The sequence below is a fragment of the Anabas testudineus genome, chromosome 14 (assembly GCF_900324465.2).
Source record: "Anabas testudineus chromosome 14, fAnaTes1.2, whole genome shotgun sequence".
Lineage (NCBI taxonomy): Eukaryota > Metazoa > Chordata > Actinopteri > Anabantiformes > Anabantidae > Anabas > Anabas testudineus.
Genome location: NC_046623.1, coordinates 4,989,233 through 5,008,817, shown reverse-complemented (window position 1 = coordinate 5,008,817; position 19,585 = coordinate 4,989,233). Strand labels below are relative to the sequence as shown.

Here is a 19,585-nt window from a genome sequence, read left to right as displayed (position 1 = left end):
GCTTGTGGTCTGTTAGAGGAATTCTTAATCTTAATACTTCAAATGTTTGTAGAAAATAGACTATTTTGGAGTTTGTACCAAAAATAAAATACTGAATTTAAGGTATATACCACATTAGGGTTAGTTTTCCCTGGGGCTACTGGGCCACCAATTCCTTGTGATAAATCAATACCTTTGCTTAAGATCCTTACACCTTCTTGTGAAATGTATGTTAACAAGTTAACTGTGTCAACTATGTGAGATAAAAGTTTAAAGTCACACTACTTAGAGGTAGCGAGTAAATAAACAAAATGCATTTGCATTATTATAGTGACCTCTATGGTTGGCATGGGCAGTTTTCCCAGGAGATCTCATTTGCAAAGGATACTACCAAGACTTTAATTTGTGCAACACAAAGTGTTGTTTGTCTGCACCAGCGATTTTAGTGATGGAAGAAGACAAAATTAAGATGATACAGAAAAATCTGAACAAAAACAATAAAGTTAATTTGCATTGGTAGCTGAATGGTTACAGAGAATGCCATGTAATCACAGTGTCCTCAGTTTAAGTCCATCTGGCGACCTGGATGTCATAACTCTCTTCTGACATGTCTTTTCATTTCCAATTGCTCTACTAATACTATCAAATAAAAAGGTAAAAATGCCAAAAATATCTTTTAAAAATAAATAAACACTACATAGCCCCTTTTTTTCCCCCCCATCCAAAGGCATTTTCATAAGAAACATCATCACACACTTTAGCTTTGACTTTGCATCACAGTCAACATCACAGTTAACTTTCTTGTCCTAGCTTCGGTAGGACAGTCTAGAGCCCTCTTAAATGTTTCATTTTTGGAAACTAAATGGGCCCTAAAACCTTATTAGCTATACATCACTAACAAAAAATTATTCTAGTTTTTCCTTGTCTTACCATCTCTTTCTAGTATAGTGGGACTACGAGTGCTGAAAGGGGGTCTGCGCTCAAGATCTCCCTGATCCTGCCTCTGCTTCTCTTCCTGGTGTGCAGACTCATGCACAGCTTTGATCTGGTTTTGCAACATGGCAAAACCACTGATGGATACAGCACCCGACGCAAAAGAACCAGGCACCTAGATAACGTAAAGAGAAAAGAGGTCCAGATGAGATGGGATACCAGATATGAACTAGGTGAGAACCACTTTGTCTGGATTCTGAGTCGTTCTACAGAGAACATTGACCAGACTTCAAGAAATGCAGCATTAAACATAACATTAAACATATAATACACTATATTACATTACATTACCTTGGTAGATAAATTGTCCAGATATACAGATCTTAAAACAACTAACAATGTAAGTATATACAACACCTAAACTTTAAAATCTCACCACATCACTCCTTGTGATTGTGTGGGTATATTTTAAAACTGTGACTAACCATGGGTGGGATGGCAGCTGCCCGCTGGTGCAGCTGCTGGATGTTGAGTGGGGTTTGCTTGGGTGGGGGCACCAGCACAGAGCCTTGAGAGCTGAGCAATGAAGGCTTTTCCATAGAGTATATTCTACAGAGGCACAACAGGCGAAATTTTTCATTAACAGTTCTTATGTTACCAGAAAATGAGACCATGAAGACAGTGATAATGCAAAAACACACCTCTGTTCTTCATGCTCTGCTTCCACATCCTCATCAGCACTGCAGGTGGCGCTGGAGTCATTATCTGAATTGAGGTCCTTTTGCCTCTCGCCATGATCTCCCTTTTCTCCTTTCTCCTTGATCTCAGGCTCCATCTTAACCTGAACTTCTCCAGTCTTCATGTCCACATCCTGAGGTTCAGTTTTGGGATGCACAGAGCTTGCATAGGGAGCCAGCCTGGTCTTTTCCTCCTGAGGTCCAGTCTCACTCACTGGACTTTTCTCTTCCTTGACACGTTCACCATATGAAGGCTCAGGAGCCTTTCCATTGCTGGCCTGAACTTTGTCCTGGTCAGAGCACTGAGCATCCCCCGCAGCATTGTCTGACCCCTTGGAGTCACCAGACTTTGACGAGTCAGCCTGAGTGGGAGATGGGGCACTTTCTGTATCAGAGCTGTTATCGCCACCTGAGGGGGTGTGAGAAAATGAATTGATACATGTCCCATAACGCACAAAAGCCACATGCCAATCAGATTACTATTTGTCATTAAGGATGCCAAATAATAACAACAATAAATAATTATTAAAATAATTTAAATGATATAAACCTGTCATAATAATCAACATTTATTTATCATTTAAGCAAACCTTAATTACTCCGATTCTGATTCTATAAGTGATAAAGATGCAATAATTACATATAGTATAATCTATAAGTATAAGTTTTACAATATATGATATATATTACAAATGATGTACATATCTAAAGGTATCTCAGATGGCAACTTGTGGAGATACAATATGTTAAAAAGACTTAAAAACAGATTTTTTAAAAGTGATTTAAAACATGAATTCATATTTAAAAATCATCCATCTCTGCCTCTGCTGGTTTGCTATCGTGTACCGCTGCAGTTGTTGCCATAGTGATGGCAGACCAGATGGTATGTCTATGCAAAAACAATTTGCAGATGCATGAAACGTATCAAATCAAAAATTGGAGAAGCAACATTACTAAACATCTAAATTCCAAACACCACAATGATTAGTAAGTGCACTTTAATAGAGTCAACTAATGCCTCTTATGGTTATATGTACAACCATAGATTGTGTATAATGTGTACAATGCGAGATCGGAAAGCTGCAGATTACCAAGGACTCTGCAGAGCAGTTTGGGTTTCCATGAGATGAAGAAAAAGGTAAATAAAAATGACAAAACCTTGTGACCTCCTGTTGCCGCCACCATTATCTTGGTGAATTAGCATTTTTGCTAAGTACTGACATTTTCCCAGAAACATTGGACATTAAAAACTTTGATGTTTTGTTGATTAACAATGTTTAATGTTGTTTTTAAAAAACTGAGGTATTCAATACAAATCGGGCAGCTTTCTTGTAGTAGCTTTTTCATAGTTCACAACCGTCCCTATTTAATGCCAGCAAAGGACTTCTGAAGAGACGGAGGTGAGGAGATAGGCACCAATCAAACAAGTGAATCAACACTTGTGTTCAAAGAGGCTTTCTTGAGTCTTCAAAGTCGATAACTTATGCAACAGGCGCCATTTATTCAGAATTAGGTTATATCTTATCTCTTCCGCTTTCTCTAGCTTTTTTTCATGTGATCCTTGTTTTTCCTCTCATTAAAACTGCTTTCAGTAAAGAGCATGCACAATGTAATAAACTCCAATGAAATTATTACACAACACTTCAGAGAGCACTTTGGATTCCCAATTTTTTACTAATCCTTATTTCCCCTCATTCTCTTTACTTAGTACTTGGTCATTTCAGGCACAAAGCTTCATGTCTAACAAGCAAGGACAAAATTGAATACAAAAAAACCTATCAGCCTGCAGTGTGTCCTTCACCCAGGTTGCCTTAGGACTTGTACCTTAGATAAACAGGAAGAAAGGTCCAAAACAAATATGTTGGGACGTGTGTGTTTAACAATGAGCACATGGTTCCTATCAACCATCTCTCTGACCTTCACTGTCATCTGCGTTGTCTTCCTCATCATCTGGTGATGCTGTGGCTAGCCCTTCACCTTGAGACCTATCAGCACGAGCCCGTCGTGTATCCTGGGAAACCGAAAAAACACAAAGTAGCATTTTGCATTCATACACTAAAGTTCAGTGACAGTTCATGACAGACAAGAACAAATGCAGAAAAAATAGCCTGCCTGCTTGTGCTGCTGGAGCAGGTTGTCCAGGTTGTGACGTCGCTTGTAATTGAAATAGAAGTTCTTGCACTGGGCCTCGCTTTTGGTGCCCACCATTTTGGCAATGGCTGTCCAGTTTCGCCCATGCTCCACAAGCCCTGATGCAGGACAAAGACAGACAATTTAGAATTAAAGATTAAATGGGATGCAAAATAATAGGGATGAAATTGTAATCATGTAACCTAATGCCAAAGAATCATTTTATGCACAGTAACAAACCACAGGTATCACAGGTATAGCCAATCTCACAAATTTTGATTTAAAACAGACATTGTTTAACCGCTCTTTACCTTTGACATTAGGACTCTTGAGAGGATCTCATGTCTCATTTAGAGTTATTAAAACAGACAATTGAAAAAATCCTAGCCATGCACACAGGCTGAGCAGCTAACTCGCCCAAAACTCCAAATAGCCTGTTTTATGTTGACCACAATGGAAATTTTATTTGCATTCTATAGAAATACACCTGCTTGATATTTACTGATATTTCACAGTTATGGTACCTAGAACTTCACTTAAATGTTATAAAATTGATTTAAGCCTTACAGATGTCACGTGACAATAATCGCAAGCAGAAAAAGCTGGTCATATGTTTAACTGAATTTCTTCATAGCCAGGACAATAAAATGAAAGATAAGAGCATAAAACAAGCAAGTTCTTTTTTCTCCTGAGTAAACTACCAAGCCTGGGATGTGTCAACCCAACACAGAGGTTTATGCAGATCAATAAGTAACTACAACTTCTAGGGGGAACTGTGTTAAATTTGTGTGCACACTAAACACAGCAAAATGCACGAGTCTTAATTAATCCGGATAAATCCCTTTATTTACTCCAGCCAGTCTATGCTTCTTGGCACTCAGAGGATACCATATAAGTGTCTATATGAACAAAGTCTAAGACCAAGCAGACTGAGAACATTTTGAAGAATTAGGAGATCAAAGTAACTTTTCAGAGGATCTGATGACTGAATAGATCTTGATCTTTGAGGAAGCCACAAATCCATGCTCAACTGCTTAATGGATAGCCTTAATAGATCAGCAGTGCAGCTTAAAAAAAAAAAAAAAAAAAACAACTCCCTGAAAATCTTCAGTGGTCTCTGATAGCTTCCACTACCAGCAGTTTCTATTTGAGTTGACCACATGTGCATGTTCATTCCTGTGTGCATGGAAGAAAAAGGCACAGTAAAGCAGCATCAAATAAACAGAAGAGGGAAAGAGAAAGACGGAGAGTTGGGAAACAAAAGCAGAGGAGCTTTAAAACACAGAAAAATAAAGTAGGACAGAAAGTAAGTAAGGTAATTGAATTTAATCAAAACACTACCTTTTTTAGCGACCTCCATCTCTCCTCGGTCCAGCGAGAAGTTTCTCCAGTTTCACCAGCACCAGCTAAATCACAAAGAAGAGACACAGCCCCATTAGCACTGACAGGAAGAAAACGAGACAGAGAGAGCTGTGAGGCAGACAAACTGACAGAAAGGGGGAGAGAGAGAGAAAGTGACAGTCCTCTCTTCAGCCGTCTTCTTCTCATGGCCATTAATCTAATAATCTGTTTACATTCAGGCTGCCGAGACCTGCTCCCTCACTTACTCTCTTGCTCTACCTCACTCTCTCCCTTCTCTCCTCCATGTCTTTCTCTCCCCTTCCCCAAAGCCCAGAACAGGCCCTCCTCCTCCTCTCTAATCCTGGGAGGGCCTTGATCAGTTGATTTAGTGCCAGACAGTGGAGGAGTTAAGAGCCATGCCTCCCTCTTTGGGAAATGGCCTTGGATGGAGACAAACCAACAGATAGAAGAGCCAGCCCAAAACGTCCCCACCCATTCTGCTGTCACACTGCGTATCTCATACACACTCCTCCTTTCCTCAGCTTTGCAACAAACTTCCAAACCACCCACACAAAATTCACAGAAGTACATGGTTAGTTAGTGTGGTGGGGGCTGCATGACCTCTAGCCCACTTTCCTTCATGGCACCCACTGAGACTGTGTAAACATTTGGACTAATATAGCAGCAGATGTACCCTTGACATTAACAGGAGCCTTGCCCCCACCCCACCCACCTCGAAGATGAAGAGATCAATTCTCACTGTTTCGACAGCTCCTACCAAAGGTGCCCTGGTCACACAGTCTGTGTAGTTAAACAAATGTATACTAGACCAGGAATCCTTCTCCCATGACGACGCTCACACATTTGCCCTATGCCATGTTAGGCCCCTCTAGGGTGGTCATTAATCTCTAGGTTATGAAAATAGATAAAATGTCTGCCAACAGTATAGCATCTCACCTAATGACATACATACATGCACACCCCATCCCCCATAGCTTCAAACAAGATCCTCACCATTGGGCCGCACTGAATCAGCAGCTTCCTAAACTTGTCTGGCACCACTGTAACCAGGACTGACAGATAGCTACCCTTTAACACCTGGCCCACTTATTTCTACGAAACACCATAGCTGCAGGGGTTACAACAGAGCAAGTAAACAGAGACAGAGAGAGAGAGAAAGAGAGAAAGAGAGAAAGAGAGAGAGAGAGAGAGAGAGAGACACACACACACAAACACACACCAAACACAATGTAGCCACTAGGAGAGATTACAGTTGACACAATCCTACATAAACCATGATATGCCCAGAACAAGCCAGAAAGGTCAGAGGGTTGACAGAAGAGGACACCCTGTAGAAGGTTAATCAATCAATAAATAAATTAACACCTTGCATAACTAAGACTGCTGAGGAAGGCAAAGCTCAATAGACAGCAGCAGGAGGACAAATTAATGCCACAACGAGCTTAAGAAACACGGACGTGAATACCTAAAACCATGAGCTGCCATGGCCAGAGTGAATTCAAATAGTGGAAGAGTACAAGTGCGAGACTGAGTACTATGACAACGGCTCAACCAAAGCAGTGGATTGCCATGGTGACGGCCAGACTTCACAGAGCTTCCTCAGTAAAATGCAGTGCAGGACAGCATTTGATTCTTGTCAGTGTCTAAACCTAATAAACTAAAAGTTCACTTTAAAGCTAAGAAATTTAAAAATAGCTTTTTTATGTACATATTTTAAGGTGGAAAAAGTAAGTTGAGCAACATGTGTCTAAATTTGTTATGTATCTTAAGTTTGGTGAGTGATACTTCTTTCTTACAGCTCATTACAAAAGTGAATAGACTGAATTGGACAGTGAATGACAACACTTAATTTTTCAAGAGAAATTATAAAACCTTTAGCATGATAATTTAGAAGCTAAATTAATAATAATAATAGATACTTTATTAATCCCCTTTGGGAAGTTCTTTGTGGACAGGCAGTATCTATTACACATTATTATCTTCACATATTTTGCGATGGAATGGGGTTTTTTTGCGTAACGCAACAGAGTTTTCATGTGTTGCAAAATTATATTTTCAAGGCGTCACCTTTATTAGCATCCATGTTAGCTACTGGAGTCTGGGCTTTTGCGTTCTCCTTCATGGCCTTCTGTGCTGGATCAGGTTTAGAGAGCTGCGGAGGATCTGGCAAGGCAGGCTCTGGGGCAGGGGGAGGTGCTTCCTCAGCCGCCACAGAAGCAGCCTCATTGGCCATGGAGCGTGTGGTGATCCTTCCCTTACGGCGGCCCTGGCTGTTGGCAGTCTTCCTGCCACGCGGCGTGTTTTGCTCCTTTCCGTCCTCGTCCTCCCCACCGTCACACTTGTCTTTGTCCTTGCCAATGTCCCTGTGGTTTTGGACAGGGAAAACACAGCTTTAGAGTTGGTACAGCAAATATCTATTCTCTTTTGACTCAGCAATAACAAGCCTTTTTTGCAATCAATTACACACACACACCACACACACACACACACACACACACACACACACACACACACACACACACCACACACACACACACACCACACACACACACACACACACACACACACACACACGTTAGATTTTGTCTACACCCAATTCCAACAGACTTGTTATCAGAGCAAGATGTCAAGTCAAGCAAGCAAAGCAAAGCACAAAGAGATACCGATATATACTTTCCAATTCTTTTCTACAAAATAAAGCAGGAGAGGGGAATTGAAATCATTCCACCTTTGCACTAATTCTTAAGTTAATTTAATATATTTAAGACAACACAAAAAGCTCTGTAAAATATGAATCTAAAGTCAGTTTGGAGAATTTTTCATTCCTGTTCAATGTCAATGGGTTAGCTGCATGAAGGAATGTTTTATTAACAGAACAAGCTACAGTCAAATCTCCTGTTTATAGGTTGGATACACAGTTGATATACACAGCTGTAACTGTACAGGGTCACTGGCTTTTGACAAGAGAAAAGGTTTGCAATTTTGCTTTTGCATGAAAGCATATGGTTTTAAATAACAGCAATAAAAGAAAACAAATCACATAACTAACTGACAACATTGAAATACAGTGTAATGTATAATCTTTAACCCTTTTCCTGAAATAATCAGGTTATGGTCTACAGACAGACAGCAAGATAAGGGTAGCTTTACCTGCAGGGGCTTAATGGACTAGAGTGACCCCATAGCAAACAACTATTCATAACTCACCTAGAATCCTCCTTTTCATCTTTCTCTTCCTCGTCCTTCTTTTCCTCGTCCTCTTTTTCTCTGACTTATCAGATTTATCCTCTTCGTTTTTGTCGTCCGACTTGTCTTCTTGTGAGGGACGCGTTATTTGCTGGAGACAAAGCATAAAGGGAAAACACTTAGCTTTTTCTCCTTGAAATACAAAATATACCACCAAGAATCCTTTGTTATTTCAATGATTCAATTCACAAGCACCACTGTGCACACACAAACAAAAGATACCACATATATTTATCAAATCTTTATGCCTGTAAAGTTATCCTTATCCTTTACTACTTCTCTCCTGACATTTACACAGATCCTGGCTGAGCCGTTCCACTCCCATTCTATCAAATAGAAATGCTCTAATGACACAGCAGTACCAGCACTGTTAAACAGACTATCATTACAAACTTGCATTCACAGCTTTAATATGTACGAACACTGCTTTCTGTGCTTCTGCGACACAAACAATTATTTTATTCTATCGTTTTCTACACATTTTACAGTATGAGCGTCTGCTAAATGCTCTTTTACATCTTTAAAGTGACTGGGAGTTGAAATATCTTATTTTGGCGATACACTAGGTATATTTATCTCTACCTCATTACCATTGATTATGATGGATATTTCATTAAACTGTATCCTTGGAATGTTGGAATGTGCACTAGACTCAAAGCTTTTCTGAGGAAAGAAAATTATGAAGACTTACCCTTTTATACTACTCATGTACTACTACTATTACTACTACTCATGAAGCAGAATTGACCATTTTAATTCATAAAGTCTTGCCACTTTATGAATTCATAGTCAAAGTTAAGAGTGATAACTTGGGATGCTATTTTATCAGTACAGAAAAAATATGGAGACAATATCCCCTTAAATGTGCATGTCCCAGCAGATTTCCACACTAAAGTGTTTTCCTTCCTTTCATAGAGACTGTCAGAGTGGATTACAGAATAATTTGTTTGTAGGAAACTAACTGCAGTGACTCAACTAAACATCAGACTTCATGCTAACCCTACGTTAAAACAATTCAAAAGGCTGTATTAGTGGGGAGTCTTTTTTCCATGTACCTGTGAGACACTGAAATACAATCTGGGAAATCCAGTCAGAGGTACAGACTTATGTATTTAAAGCCTATTAAATGCCAAAACACAGCACAGTGGCTTGTCATTCTTAACATCTCATGGCAGTAACACTTAGTGTTTTTGGTCAAAATGACCTTGAGCTACACAACAGAAATATGTGTGCATTGCAAAGTAAACTAACAGAAATGACATCAGTGCTAGAAAAGGTGAGATTTTCACAGATGACCTAAAACTGAATAAAAGGAATGTAATTAAAATTAAATGAAAATTATTTAATGTTAAATATGTGTGTGTAGTAAAGTAATGTGAAACTTAACTGACTAACTTACCAACAAGTGAACTGGAGTAGAAATTGAAGGAATTTCATGACAATCTGGGTGTACACTATCAAATTCTGATCTTGACATTGATTTTTAGTTAAACTCCACCGGTCAATCACATAATAATAAACACTAAGCAGCATCCCTCCCCAAGAGTGGTCAACCAACAAAGATCGTTCAGACAGCAATGTGTGTAATCACAAGGAACCCTCAATGCAAACTTGCAATGGCTAATATCAGTGTTTAGGAGTTTACCATGGGGAGAGCATTATACAACAATGGTGTGCATGGCAGAGTTGCAGAGATGAAAATTCTCCAAAAAGAACACTGCTGCTCACTGCATGTGGACAGATTGATGTTGGAAAATGTTCTACGGACTCATAAGACTGAAGTAGAACATTTTGGCTTAAAGCGGGTAGCATTATACAGTATTTGGTGATGAACACTGCATAAGAATCTTATTCCATATGTAGTGTCACTGGTGTCTGTGACTTTCTTCACTGTCGGTGGACCAAAACAGCTTGTCTTCTTCAATAAATTCTGATGTATGAATTCTAGTTTATAGTTGTACACTATAAATTACAAAATATTACAAAATAAATATTACAATATACAAATTCTACAAAAAAATGCCATGGTATCTATTGATGAACTGATGTGCCACAGAAAGTGAATCAAGTAGCAAGACAAAGACCTTAAACATACAAATTGTTCAACCAAAAAATGTTAAAGCAGAAGAAATGTGAAGCTGTGGAATGAAATTAATTACATTAACTCTAAACAAAATGCTGTGGAAGGACCTAAAAACAGGAAGTTTATGCAAAGAAGACAACCAACGTCCCTGAGTTGAGTAGGGCTAAGATCCCTCTAAGTCAATGTGCAGGGCTTATACATAACAGTTACCAAAAATGTTTAGTCAAAGGTATTGATGCAATTGGATCAGACCAGTAAAGGAAGGCGCAGGTTCTTTTTTTAAAGGTCCAGACACCCATTCCTCTGAGAGATTTTAGAACCTTATTATCTCAGAAATACATGTGATTATTTTAAATGGTGCATCCAACAGAGGGAGGAGCTCAGGTGGCTAAGGTCCTGTTTGATGGGAGGGGGACGTTAGCATCCTCCCTGATCATAGCCTTCACATATGCACATATAGCATCTTACATTCATCTTTGTAATTCTTACTGTGCAAAACGTTGATCTACTCAGTTGTTTTGCTCTGTACATACAACGTTACTCCCTATTTCCTGTCTATGCGTGGAAGGGGGATCCCTCCTCTGTTGGACTTCCTGATGTTGTTGACAAGCTTTTATGATGAGGATGTGAGAACAGATGTTGTCATTGTTGGAAAGGCCACTAAAGCAAACTTGGGATTTAATTTAGGAATGGTGGGATGAATGTATGGTACTCTTTTGTTCTGTATATATCATATTGTATTTATGTAATTTGTTCTCTGACCTCTGCAAATGTGATTGAGGTTATGCCGTATTTTGATGATCTTGAATGATGGAATCTGGACTGTGGCTCGTCCTCAACCCTTATTAGTCTCAATAAATCACTCACAGAGAAAAGGGGATTCACCATGACACTTATAATGAGCTATCTAACACATTGCAACAGACAGAGAAAACATAGCAAACAAAGTCTAAATTAAAAGAGAAGATAACCTTAGCATTTTAAAATAAAAACGAATAGAAGCTGAGTTCCAAATATGGAAGAAAAAAAAGGTCCGACAGAGTGACTGAGGACAGAGCAACATTTTTTATCATCACTGCTAATGTGGTACACCACAGAATGCTTCCTCCTGCCTGTTCCATGAAAGCGCTGTGCTGGAACAAGTCTGGCTATGCCAAGCCAAACATCCCATGCTGGTACCAGATGGGGCCAAGGAATGTACTTCACTCAATGGTAAAGGCAAAAGAGAACAAAGACAGAATACATATTGAAGTTCTTGTCAACTTTCTAGAAACATGCAGTATCTCAGCCATTTTAGACTAGACCATAGCTACTCTTAGATAATAGCCATTTAAGATTATGTCTCCTGACAGAAACTATGGCCATATCCGCCAGATCTAGCCAGACACAGCCAATAATCAGAGGATTCCGCCTTCTGGGAGTGGAGTTAGATGACTGGCAAAATCAAATCTACATCTGAGAGAAAACTCAAATCAGGTGTATCCCATACACATTGTTTAAAGACTATACATCCTTTAACACAGTTAAAGGCAAAACTGGAAAATCTGATTTGTAGTTTTCGATTTGTAGGACAGTTACATTATGACACGGACCCGTGCTCTCAGCAGAAATGATATTTGTGACGGTGCCATCTCTTTTAAACTCTTACTTAGTATACTATACGTTAAAATAGCCCAATAATACAATAATACTAATAGTGGTAAGTAGTACAGTAAGATTCTGCTGGCTGCAAGATTCAAATCTGAAAGGAAGGCCTACAGTCTAAGCTCAGATTGTAGGTTAATGCTTACAACTGTTGATTTATTTCCCACCTGTAACAGTCTGCAAAACATGTTTTTGGCACTAAATAATTCAGAGACCTTCCACCCTTACATATTCTTCATTTGGGTGTTGTTCTGTGTGCATCCGAGAGATTGGGCTTGCTTTGGAGGTGGTCAGAAAACTGTGGCATTCCTGCCTCTTATCCCACACTGTGTCACGAGCATCTACACAGATGTTCTCCAAAAGTCAATGTGGTTCTGTGGTTCTTCAACATTTTAAATGAAGCTCTTTCCTGACCTGGCTTTAATATTTTCAGTTTTTATTTCTGTACTATTTTGCTGATTCACAAGGCCAATTTGATTCAGGAAATAACAGATCCACAGGTCAATCTTCCCTTTCCTACAACAAAATTTCAGCCACTTAGGAAATTTTAGGTCATATTTTTCCTGACTATCATATGTAAAATGCTTGCACTGATAATAGAAACTCATTTCTTTTTACAATTCCTAATAATAGGTTAGGCTGATATTTGTCATTTCTCTTCTAGACACGGTTGTTCAGGTAAGCACATTCTCTTCATCAATGATCACAAAATTGGCTCCAAAAACAACAATATGCATGCTGATCTGGATAGTTGATCTGTTATAGTGCCAATCTGTCTAAAAAATAAATAAATTGTCAATATAGACTGATAGCTATACAAATACATTGTAGCATAATCACTAATGGAGTACACATTCTTTAGTTCTAATGTATATAAATATTATATAAAGACAGCTACTAATTATTAAGGTCATGAAATAGAAAGTTATGAAATATCACACTGAATGGTTGAATTGAATTGCTTTTGGTCTTCATTAAATCTGCAGTCCCATGCAAACATTACAATATACGATACAGATAAATTGTTAAGACTTTTGCTGTTTATGGGTGGAGCTAGTAGCTGACAGATATACAGTAGTGGGATGCAGTTTTTTGTCAGAGCAGACCAGCATGAGCAAGAATGCCCTCAGACACAACCAGGAGTTAAGTCCAAGCTCTACTTCTAATGATAACAAATAAAATTGTTGCAGAGACAGTGGGGTGTTGCCCACAAAGACCTACTGGAGCGTGTGTTCTGTGAGTACTAGTGTTTAATGTCTTTTCTGTGTATAAAAGTGGACTCGAATTTACAAAGATCAGTAAGGATCAGTTGACATGGGGGACAAATGCTTAAATTTTTGAAGACCTTTTTTCAAATGTTATAAAGCTGTCAATGCGCCTAGCTCCTAATATACTTGGCTTTATAAAATACAATATTAAAACCAATTTCCAGATTTTCTTACACTAAAAAGGTTTATACTCCATAGTGTAACTACATATGTAAATGCATGGCTACACTGTCTTGGATTGACTGTCAAACTAAAACATGTCTGCAAATGTCCTAGTAAAACTACCCTAAAATAGCCTAGTTTGACAGCTTAGCAGCCTCACAAATAAACTTCTCCAGCAAAAAGCAACAGAAAATACAACACAGAAAAAACAAAAATAAAAAAAAAGTGTGGAACTATATAAAAGCAAAAGTATTGGCTTCAAATCTAGTGACATACCTGCAATTTCATTTGCTGGTCATAAAAACCCTTTTGCTCTGCTGTGAGCCACAGCTTGCTGGTGTTGCACATGTGAGTTTACCCTCCAGTACTTCCATAGCGGTGGTAACGATAGCAGTAGAGGGGCAGGACAGCACCATAGCAGAGCTCCTTAGAAGGGCTGCCGGGCCACAGCACCGCTGCACATATTCCAGGAAAACGTGTCATCAGGCCGCTTAAGCCGCCCAAAGAATTGTCCATCTCACATGCACGTACTAATCTATGCAGGGTCACTCAAGGTAATCCCTGCCGTGCACTTCTCTTTGATTGGCACTCACAGCAGCACAGTGAGTTTTTTGGGCCTGTCAGATGGCTGGGCTGTACCAACTCAGCCCTTTCAGAGAGGGGTGACTTTTTCTCTCTGTCATGCTCTCTCTTTCCTTTCTCTCTCTCTGAGTAACAGAAGAAAGAGGAATTGGAAAATGGAGAAAAAAATAATGAAGAAAAAAAAAAAAAAAAAAAAAAAAAAACAGCAAACATTCAAGCAGACAAGCTGCCAGTGCTGACTCTGTCTGGCTGAGCATTTTTTCACTCACCCGACATTCCACTTCTCCTGCCTGCTTGTATTCACTCTGTCCTCTTTCATCCCTCTCTAATGACTCACTCAAACTGCAGTTGTTAAGTCATACCACTAGCTTGGAAATCCACTACATCGCGATGTGCATTATTGCAAATAAGATAAACCTTTATCCGTCCCTCACTAGGGAAATTTGCTAATGGCAAAGGAAGAAACATTTTACGACATTCTCAACAACCACAAGATGGTTTGGAAAAACAACTGACCTCCATCTTAAAATCATGATAGAGACCATCTTTCCCCCACTTTAACATAAAAGTCAACATTGTTCAAGAGGGTGATATTAAATATCAAATGTATGCTGGACCTCATGTTCACATGATTCTACTGAGGTACTGATGGTATCAAACGCACACAGTCTTTTTAATTCAGCAAAAACAACTTTCATTTGACCCACACAAGTGCAAAAGCTAAAAGACTAACTACAGGTCATCCATGAAGAAATTGTACACTTGTCACTTGCTAAAATCTGAACAACCATCTTTGTATATAAGATGTAACAAGTTATTATGATTTAATATAAAGAAATGGTCTAGAAACAGACTATTGTGTTACATAGTAGATGTACTCAACAGAGAGACAGAATGTTCTGTACAAGAACTATGGCATCATTAAAGTGTGGAAAAACCCAGTAAGGAGAAAACATCCACCAGAATGAGTGAAAAAAAAAAAAGTAAGAAAAAAAGTAATGTCCCCCAACACAGGATTGGGAGGTGGTGCATGTTCTCGAATTGGATTTTTGTACTGAGACAACAACTATAAAAAGGCTTAAACAACAATCTGTCTACAACAACATATCTTCAAAACGACCACTTTGTACTTTGGCATGTTAGCTCACATTCCAAGTTTGACAGTGATTGCACTCTGAGGCTTTGAATGAAGAGGCAACTCCAGCTTGTCTATCTTGATACTGTGACAAATACATCTTTGTGCAGATACATGCAGCAGACATAGCAATAAGATTAAGCAGACAGACATATCTCAAGTCAATTTAACTCTTTCTACACTGGTCAATAAATATATTGAATTATTTCACTTTTTTCACACCACAACATTAAAACCACCAGGTGCTTTGGGGGCTGGTGCATTCTGACCTATGAAAATGAACAGCAACGTAGATGCTACTGTATTGCTTTTCTATATTTAAATATATATATTTAAACTTATGCCTATTGTCTTTAATGCTTTAATGATTTTTATTCTTTCAAATAACCTAATTTCATATAATATTCAAGAGCAGTGGATTGTCAGAAAGACATCATCTTGTCAACCACACTAGGCACAAATAAAGTTTAATGATCTACCTGGTTCCTTCCTCGTCTTCTTCCATAGTTGCGCCTCACTAACGTCTTATAGTTGTGGTTTTTCTTCGTTAAGTAGTAGTATAGGACACAGTCAGCAACACACTGAAATAAGAAATTACAACATACATTAAAACCTTGTACACAACAGAATGAGCAGTTCTAAAAGAGAATAAAATAAATTCATAAATAATTAAAGCTAAATACTTTATTTTAACCTTCTGGACTCATTGGTTTAAAATCTGAGGTCCAACAGAATTTTGTGTTTCTGGCTTTGGAACAGGGATCATTCATGTATCACAAAGACAACATAAACAACATTAAATATTGTGGTTTATTCTTGTAAAAGTGACAAAATACAAGCAGTAGTTTACCTTTCTCTCTAGGTAGGAGGCAATCAGGCCAAAGTTCTTGGGGTGCTGGACAAACCTACAAAGATATGCTAGCTGTTATTCACATGTTAAATATATCAGTTCATACTTTCATGAGTTGGTATTAAAGTCCAAATCTCATACCAGTTGACTTAGAGGGTAATCTATGTCTGAGACAAAATGTTTTGCCAACAGGGTCAAATCTACTCACTTCTCCTTAAAGATCTCCTTCTCATGTTCAGTCCAAACATTCATGAACTGCCGGGCTTTGTACACCTTCATTGGGTCATCCATCAGGCCATTCATGTTGATAAACTTCACTCGCCGCTGCTCGGAGTCGTACATCATGGGAGGGATGACTGACAGCTGTCTCATCTGTTTCTCATTGTTCTGTAAAACATAAACCAGGAAAGTGACCACAGTTACTCCAAAAGTGAACAATCTCCTTGTTAAAAAAACAACCAAACATATTTAGTATGGCCCTCTGATCAATCTGCTTTGAAACACCGGGAGGTTACAGATTATTTAAACAAATGTAGGTGATGATCAGTCTATTTTACCAGTAACAGCGTACAAATACATAACACGGCTGCAGTTCTTTGCAGTACTTCTTGCAGTCATTTAAACTAAATGTTACTGACTGTAGTCTGTACTTAAAGCCAACTGATATGTACTCTTGGTCCAGAAAGTATCCAGCTCTCATCGATTTTTTTAAAACTTAAGTGCAATGTAACTGAAACTAATTTAATTTTCATACAACACTCAATAATCCATAATGACTAGGTGAAAAAATGTTTAGTTGTTTTTTTGTTTAAATTCAGACATTAAATTGTGGCATTTTGTCCCAAAGTATACAGACGTTTTGCTACTTCACTTCAAACTGTGGTCAGGTGCATACACACATGAATGCAAGTAGACATACCAAACACCAACAACAACAACGTTTTTACAAGTCATTCTTGTTTTTCTGTTTTTCTGTTTTTCTGAAAACAACTATGAAGCTGAGACTGATAATCAGCTTTTACTCCATTTACTCGTTTAGTCTTTAAACATTTACACTGGATGGTAATCAACTTTATGCTTCGCTTTCTGAAGACAAGACACCGAAAAGGGATGATGGTGCTTCGTGCTGCATTCATTTGCACTTAAACTCAGTGGAGGGTACAGGCCTGTAAAGCCAGGTCTATTGAAAATGATTAGCAGTTGTCACTGGCTCCGCTTTTCGAAGCTTTTTTGTTTGGATGGCACGTAACAGAAGTTTAGAAATCAATATGGTAGTATCCAATGAAAGGACAATTTTAGCAGCACCCTGTCAATCAGGCCTAAAACGCATGAAACAGCTTTTTACATTTTAAATTACATTTAAAAAGACTCAGCATGAGGAAAAAGATCTTCTGGTTTGACAAGACAAAAACTAATCTCTGCTCAGAACCCCAAGAGCCATGTCTAGTGAACACAAGGTCTTGCTGATTACTTGCCAACATCATTCATATGGTGTAGTACAGTGGTGGCAGCATCATGCTATCAAGGGGCTTCTCACCAGCAGGGACTGGGAGACTGCTCAGACTTGAAGGATGAATGCAGCCTAATGAATGGCACATCCAGTCATGAGCCAATCAAAACTCACACAAGAGGACTTGAAGCTGTGCTTTCTGCTTTTGTGAATAAGAGATTGAAGCTTTTAATTTTTTGTGAAGGAGAGATTTGAGCTTTAAATTTTTAATTATTATTTATTAATATCAAAACTTAGTTATGGAGAGCAGTTTCATCAAGTTTCATCCATTCTAAATTAAAACCAGAACACAATTAAGTGCAAAAAGGTGAAGTGATCTGAATGCTGTAGAGATGTCATATCATACTGTACAATTTTTACATAATAAAGTGTTATTTCACAATATCAATGATATTGCAACACAATGACTTATGACACATTTAAGTTCCCCAGCTCACACAACAATATAAGCTCAAGCCCAAGCCCAACGCCAAGTGCTCTCATTGCAGCATGTCAGCCCCATTCTAGTACCTAAAAAAGAAGCGACTTCAGTGCCTGTATTACTAGTAATGCTACTTCGATATAAAAATGAATAATGCCCTTCATTTTGTTCGCGCTAATAAATAATGCTGCCTGCAAGCTGCAAATTTCACCTTTTTGAAAACACTGACATCTTTTTTGAGCAGTTATCATCTAGGTGTGCAGTTTAGCATTTACACGGTAATAATGTATATTTAAAAAAAAACCCACCTCTTGCTCAGAGAGGCCGTCGATGATTTCAGAAATCTCATGCTCACTTCTTGCAATTGTTGCAGAAAGGCCCGTTCCTCTTTGTCCCACCCTGTGGAAAGCAGGGACATATTGTATTACCAATGTTAAATGTTACAAATTTATTTAAATGTTATATTAAATTAGTTTGCTGTCACATCAACTATGTTCCATTCCTTTTCAAGAAAATACATTTTCCAGGCTCTCTTTCCATGTTCACAGTCTTTTCCAATCAAAACCAAGTCAAATTGTTAACATGAGCAACAACATAAACAGAATCATTGTACCCATTATAAATGAAAAAAGGTTTCTCTGACCAGTTATTACTTGCTTCCTCCTTAACGGTCTAGCAGCCTGCATAAACAGTGGTGACATGCAAAATCTTATTTGGGAAATTTCAATGAAAGAACAAAGCATCAGCGCCAGGAACAACCAGACGCTGGACCCTGACCCTGTCTCCTACCCTTTCCAGAGCCACACAGGCAGCCAGTGCTCTGCCAAAAGTAGGCCACTGCACACCACCTAGTGTCCTCGATTTAGGTGATAGTCGAACAGACATCCTAAAAATGGAGGAAACTACTTTAACCTCTGGGTAGGTGCAGCTCTTGATAACATTATTTTATTAAAAGAATGCGGGTCCGTATGATTTCACTATAGTTGCTCAGTTGCTGATACAGTGGATGCATCACTTCCTTATATCACAAAAAAAAAAAAAGTTTACTAAATCCTGTGCAGTGATGGTAGAATCAAGTGCTGAAATAAAGGCCACTAGGGCCACTAAAGGATATATATTCCATCATAAAATTTTCTCTTCTAAAGCCAGTTTCCAGTTACATTATTTGTATTAAACAGAACAAATGCTGGGCTTTAAAGCCACAAGAGATATCTCACCATTTTTCTCTGAAACTATACCGAGATACATATACATTGTTTCAGTAACCAAGACATAGATTCATCAGAGATACTGCTTTCTTGAAGTGTAAGTCGTGCAGCACCCTATAAAGCAAATAAAACACCATACAGCTTACAACATCCCCCTTTCAGTCTGCATTTGAGATGTACCTATAAATTAATAAAATAAAAGGACTGATTTCGTTTTGTCTTTTAACATGCAAACTTTGCTCTGTGAAATTCAAATGGGAAACGCACACAATTCAATTTTCAAAAAACAAAAACAAAACTGAGAAAATAATTTGCACATAAACAGATAATAGTCA

At 38.4% G+C, this 19,585-nt stretch overlaps 1 protein-coding gene across 1 annotated transcript in view; it reads right to left on the bottom strand.

The window, feature by feature from the left end:
* Positions 1-1,922: 1,922 nt before the first annotated feature.
* LOC113170362 (nuclear receptor corepressor 1-like) overlaps positions 1,923-19,585 on the bottom strand; it is a 31,684-nt gene continuing 14,021 nt past the window's right edge. Inside the window, 11 exon segments of the mRNA XM_026372435.1 lie at positions 1,923-2,058; positions 3,567-3,660; positions 3,762-3,898; positions 5,121-5,185; positions 7,209-7,504; positions 8,349-8,398; positions 8,401-8,478; positions 15,741-15,842; positions 16,112-16,166; positions 16,320-16,498; positions 18,351-18,441. Of these exon segments, the coding sequence (XP_026228220.1) occupies positions 3,615-3,660; positions 3,762-3,898; positions 5,121-5,185; positions 7,209-7,504; positions 8,349-8,398; positions 8,401-8,478; positions 15,741-15,842; positions 16,112-16,166; positions 16,320-16,498; positions 18,351-18,441 (1,099 nt within the window). The 3' untranslated portion in view covers positions 1,923-2,058; positions 3,567-3,614.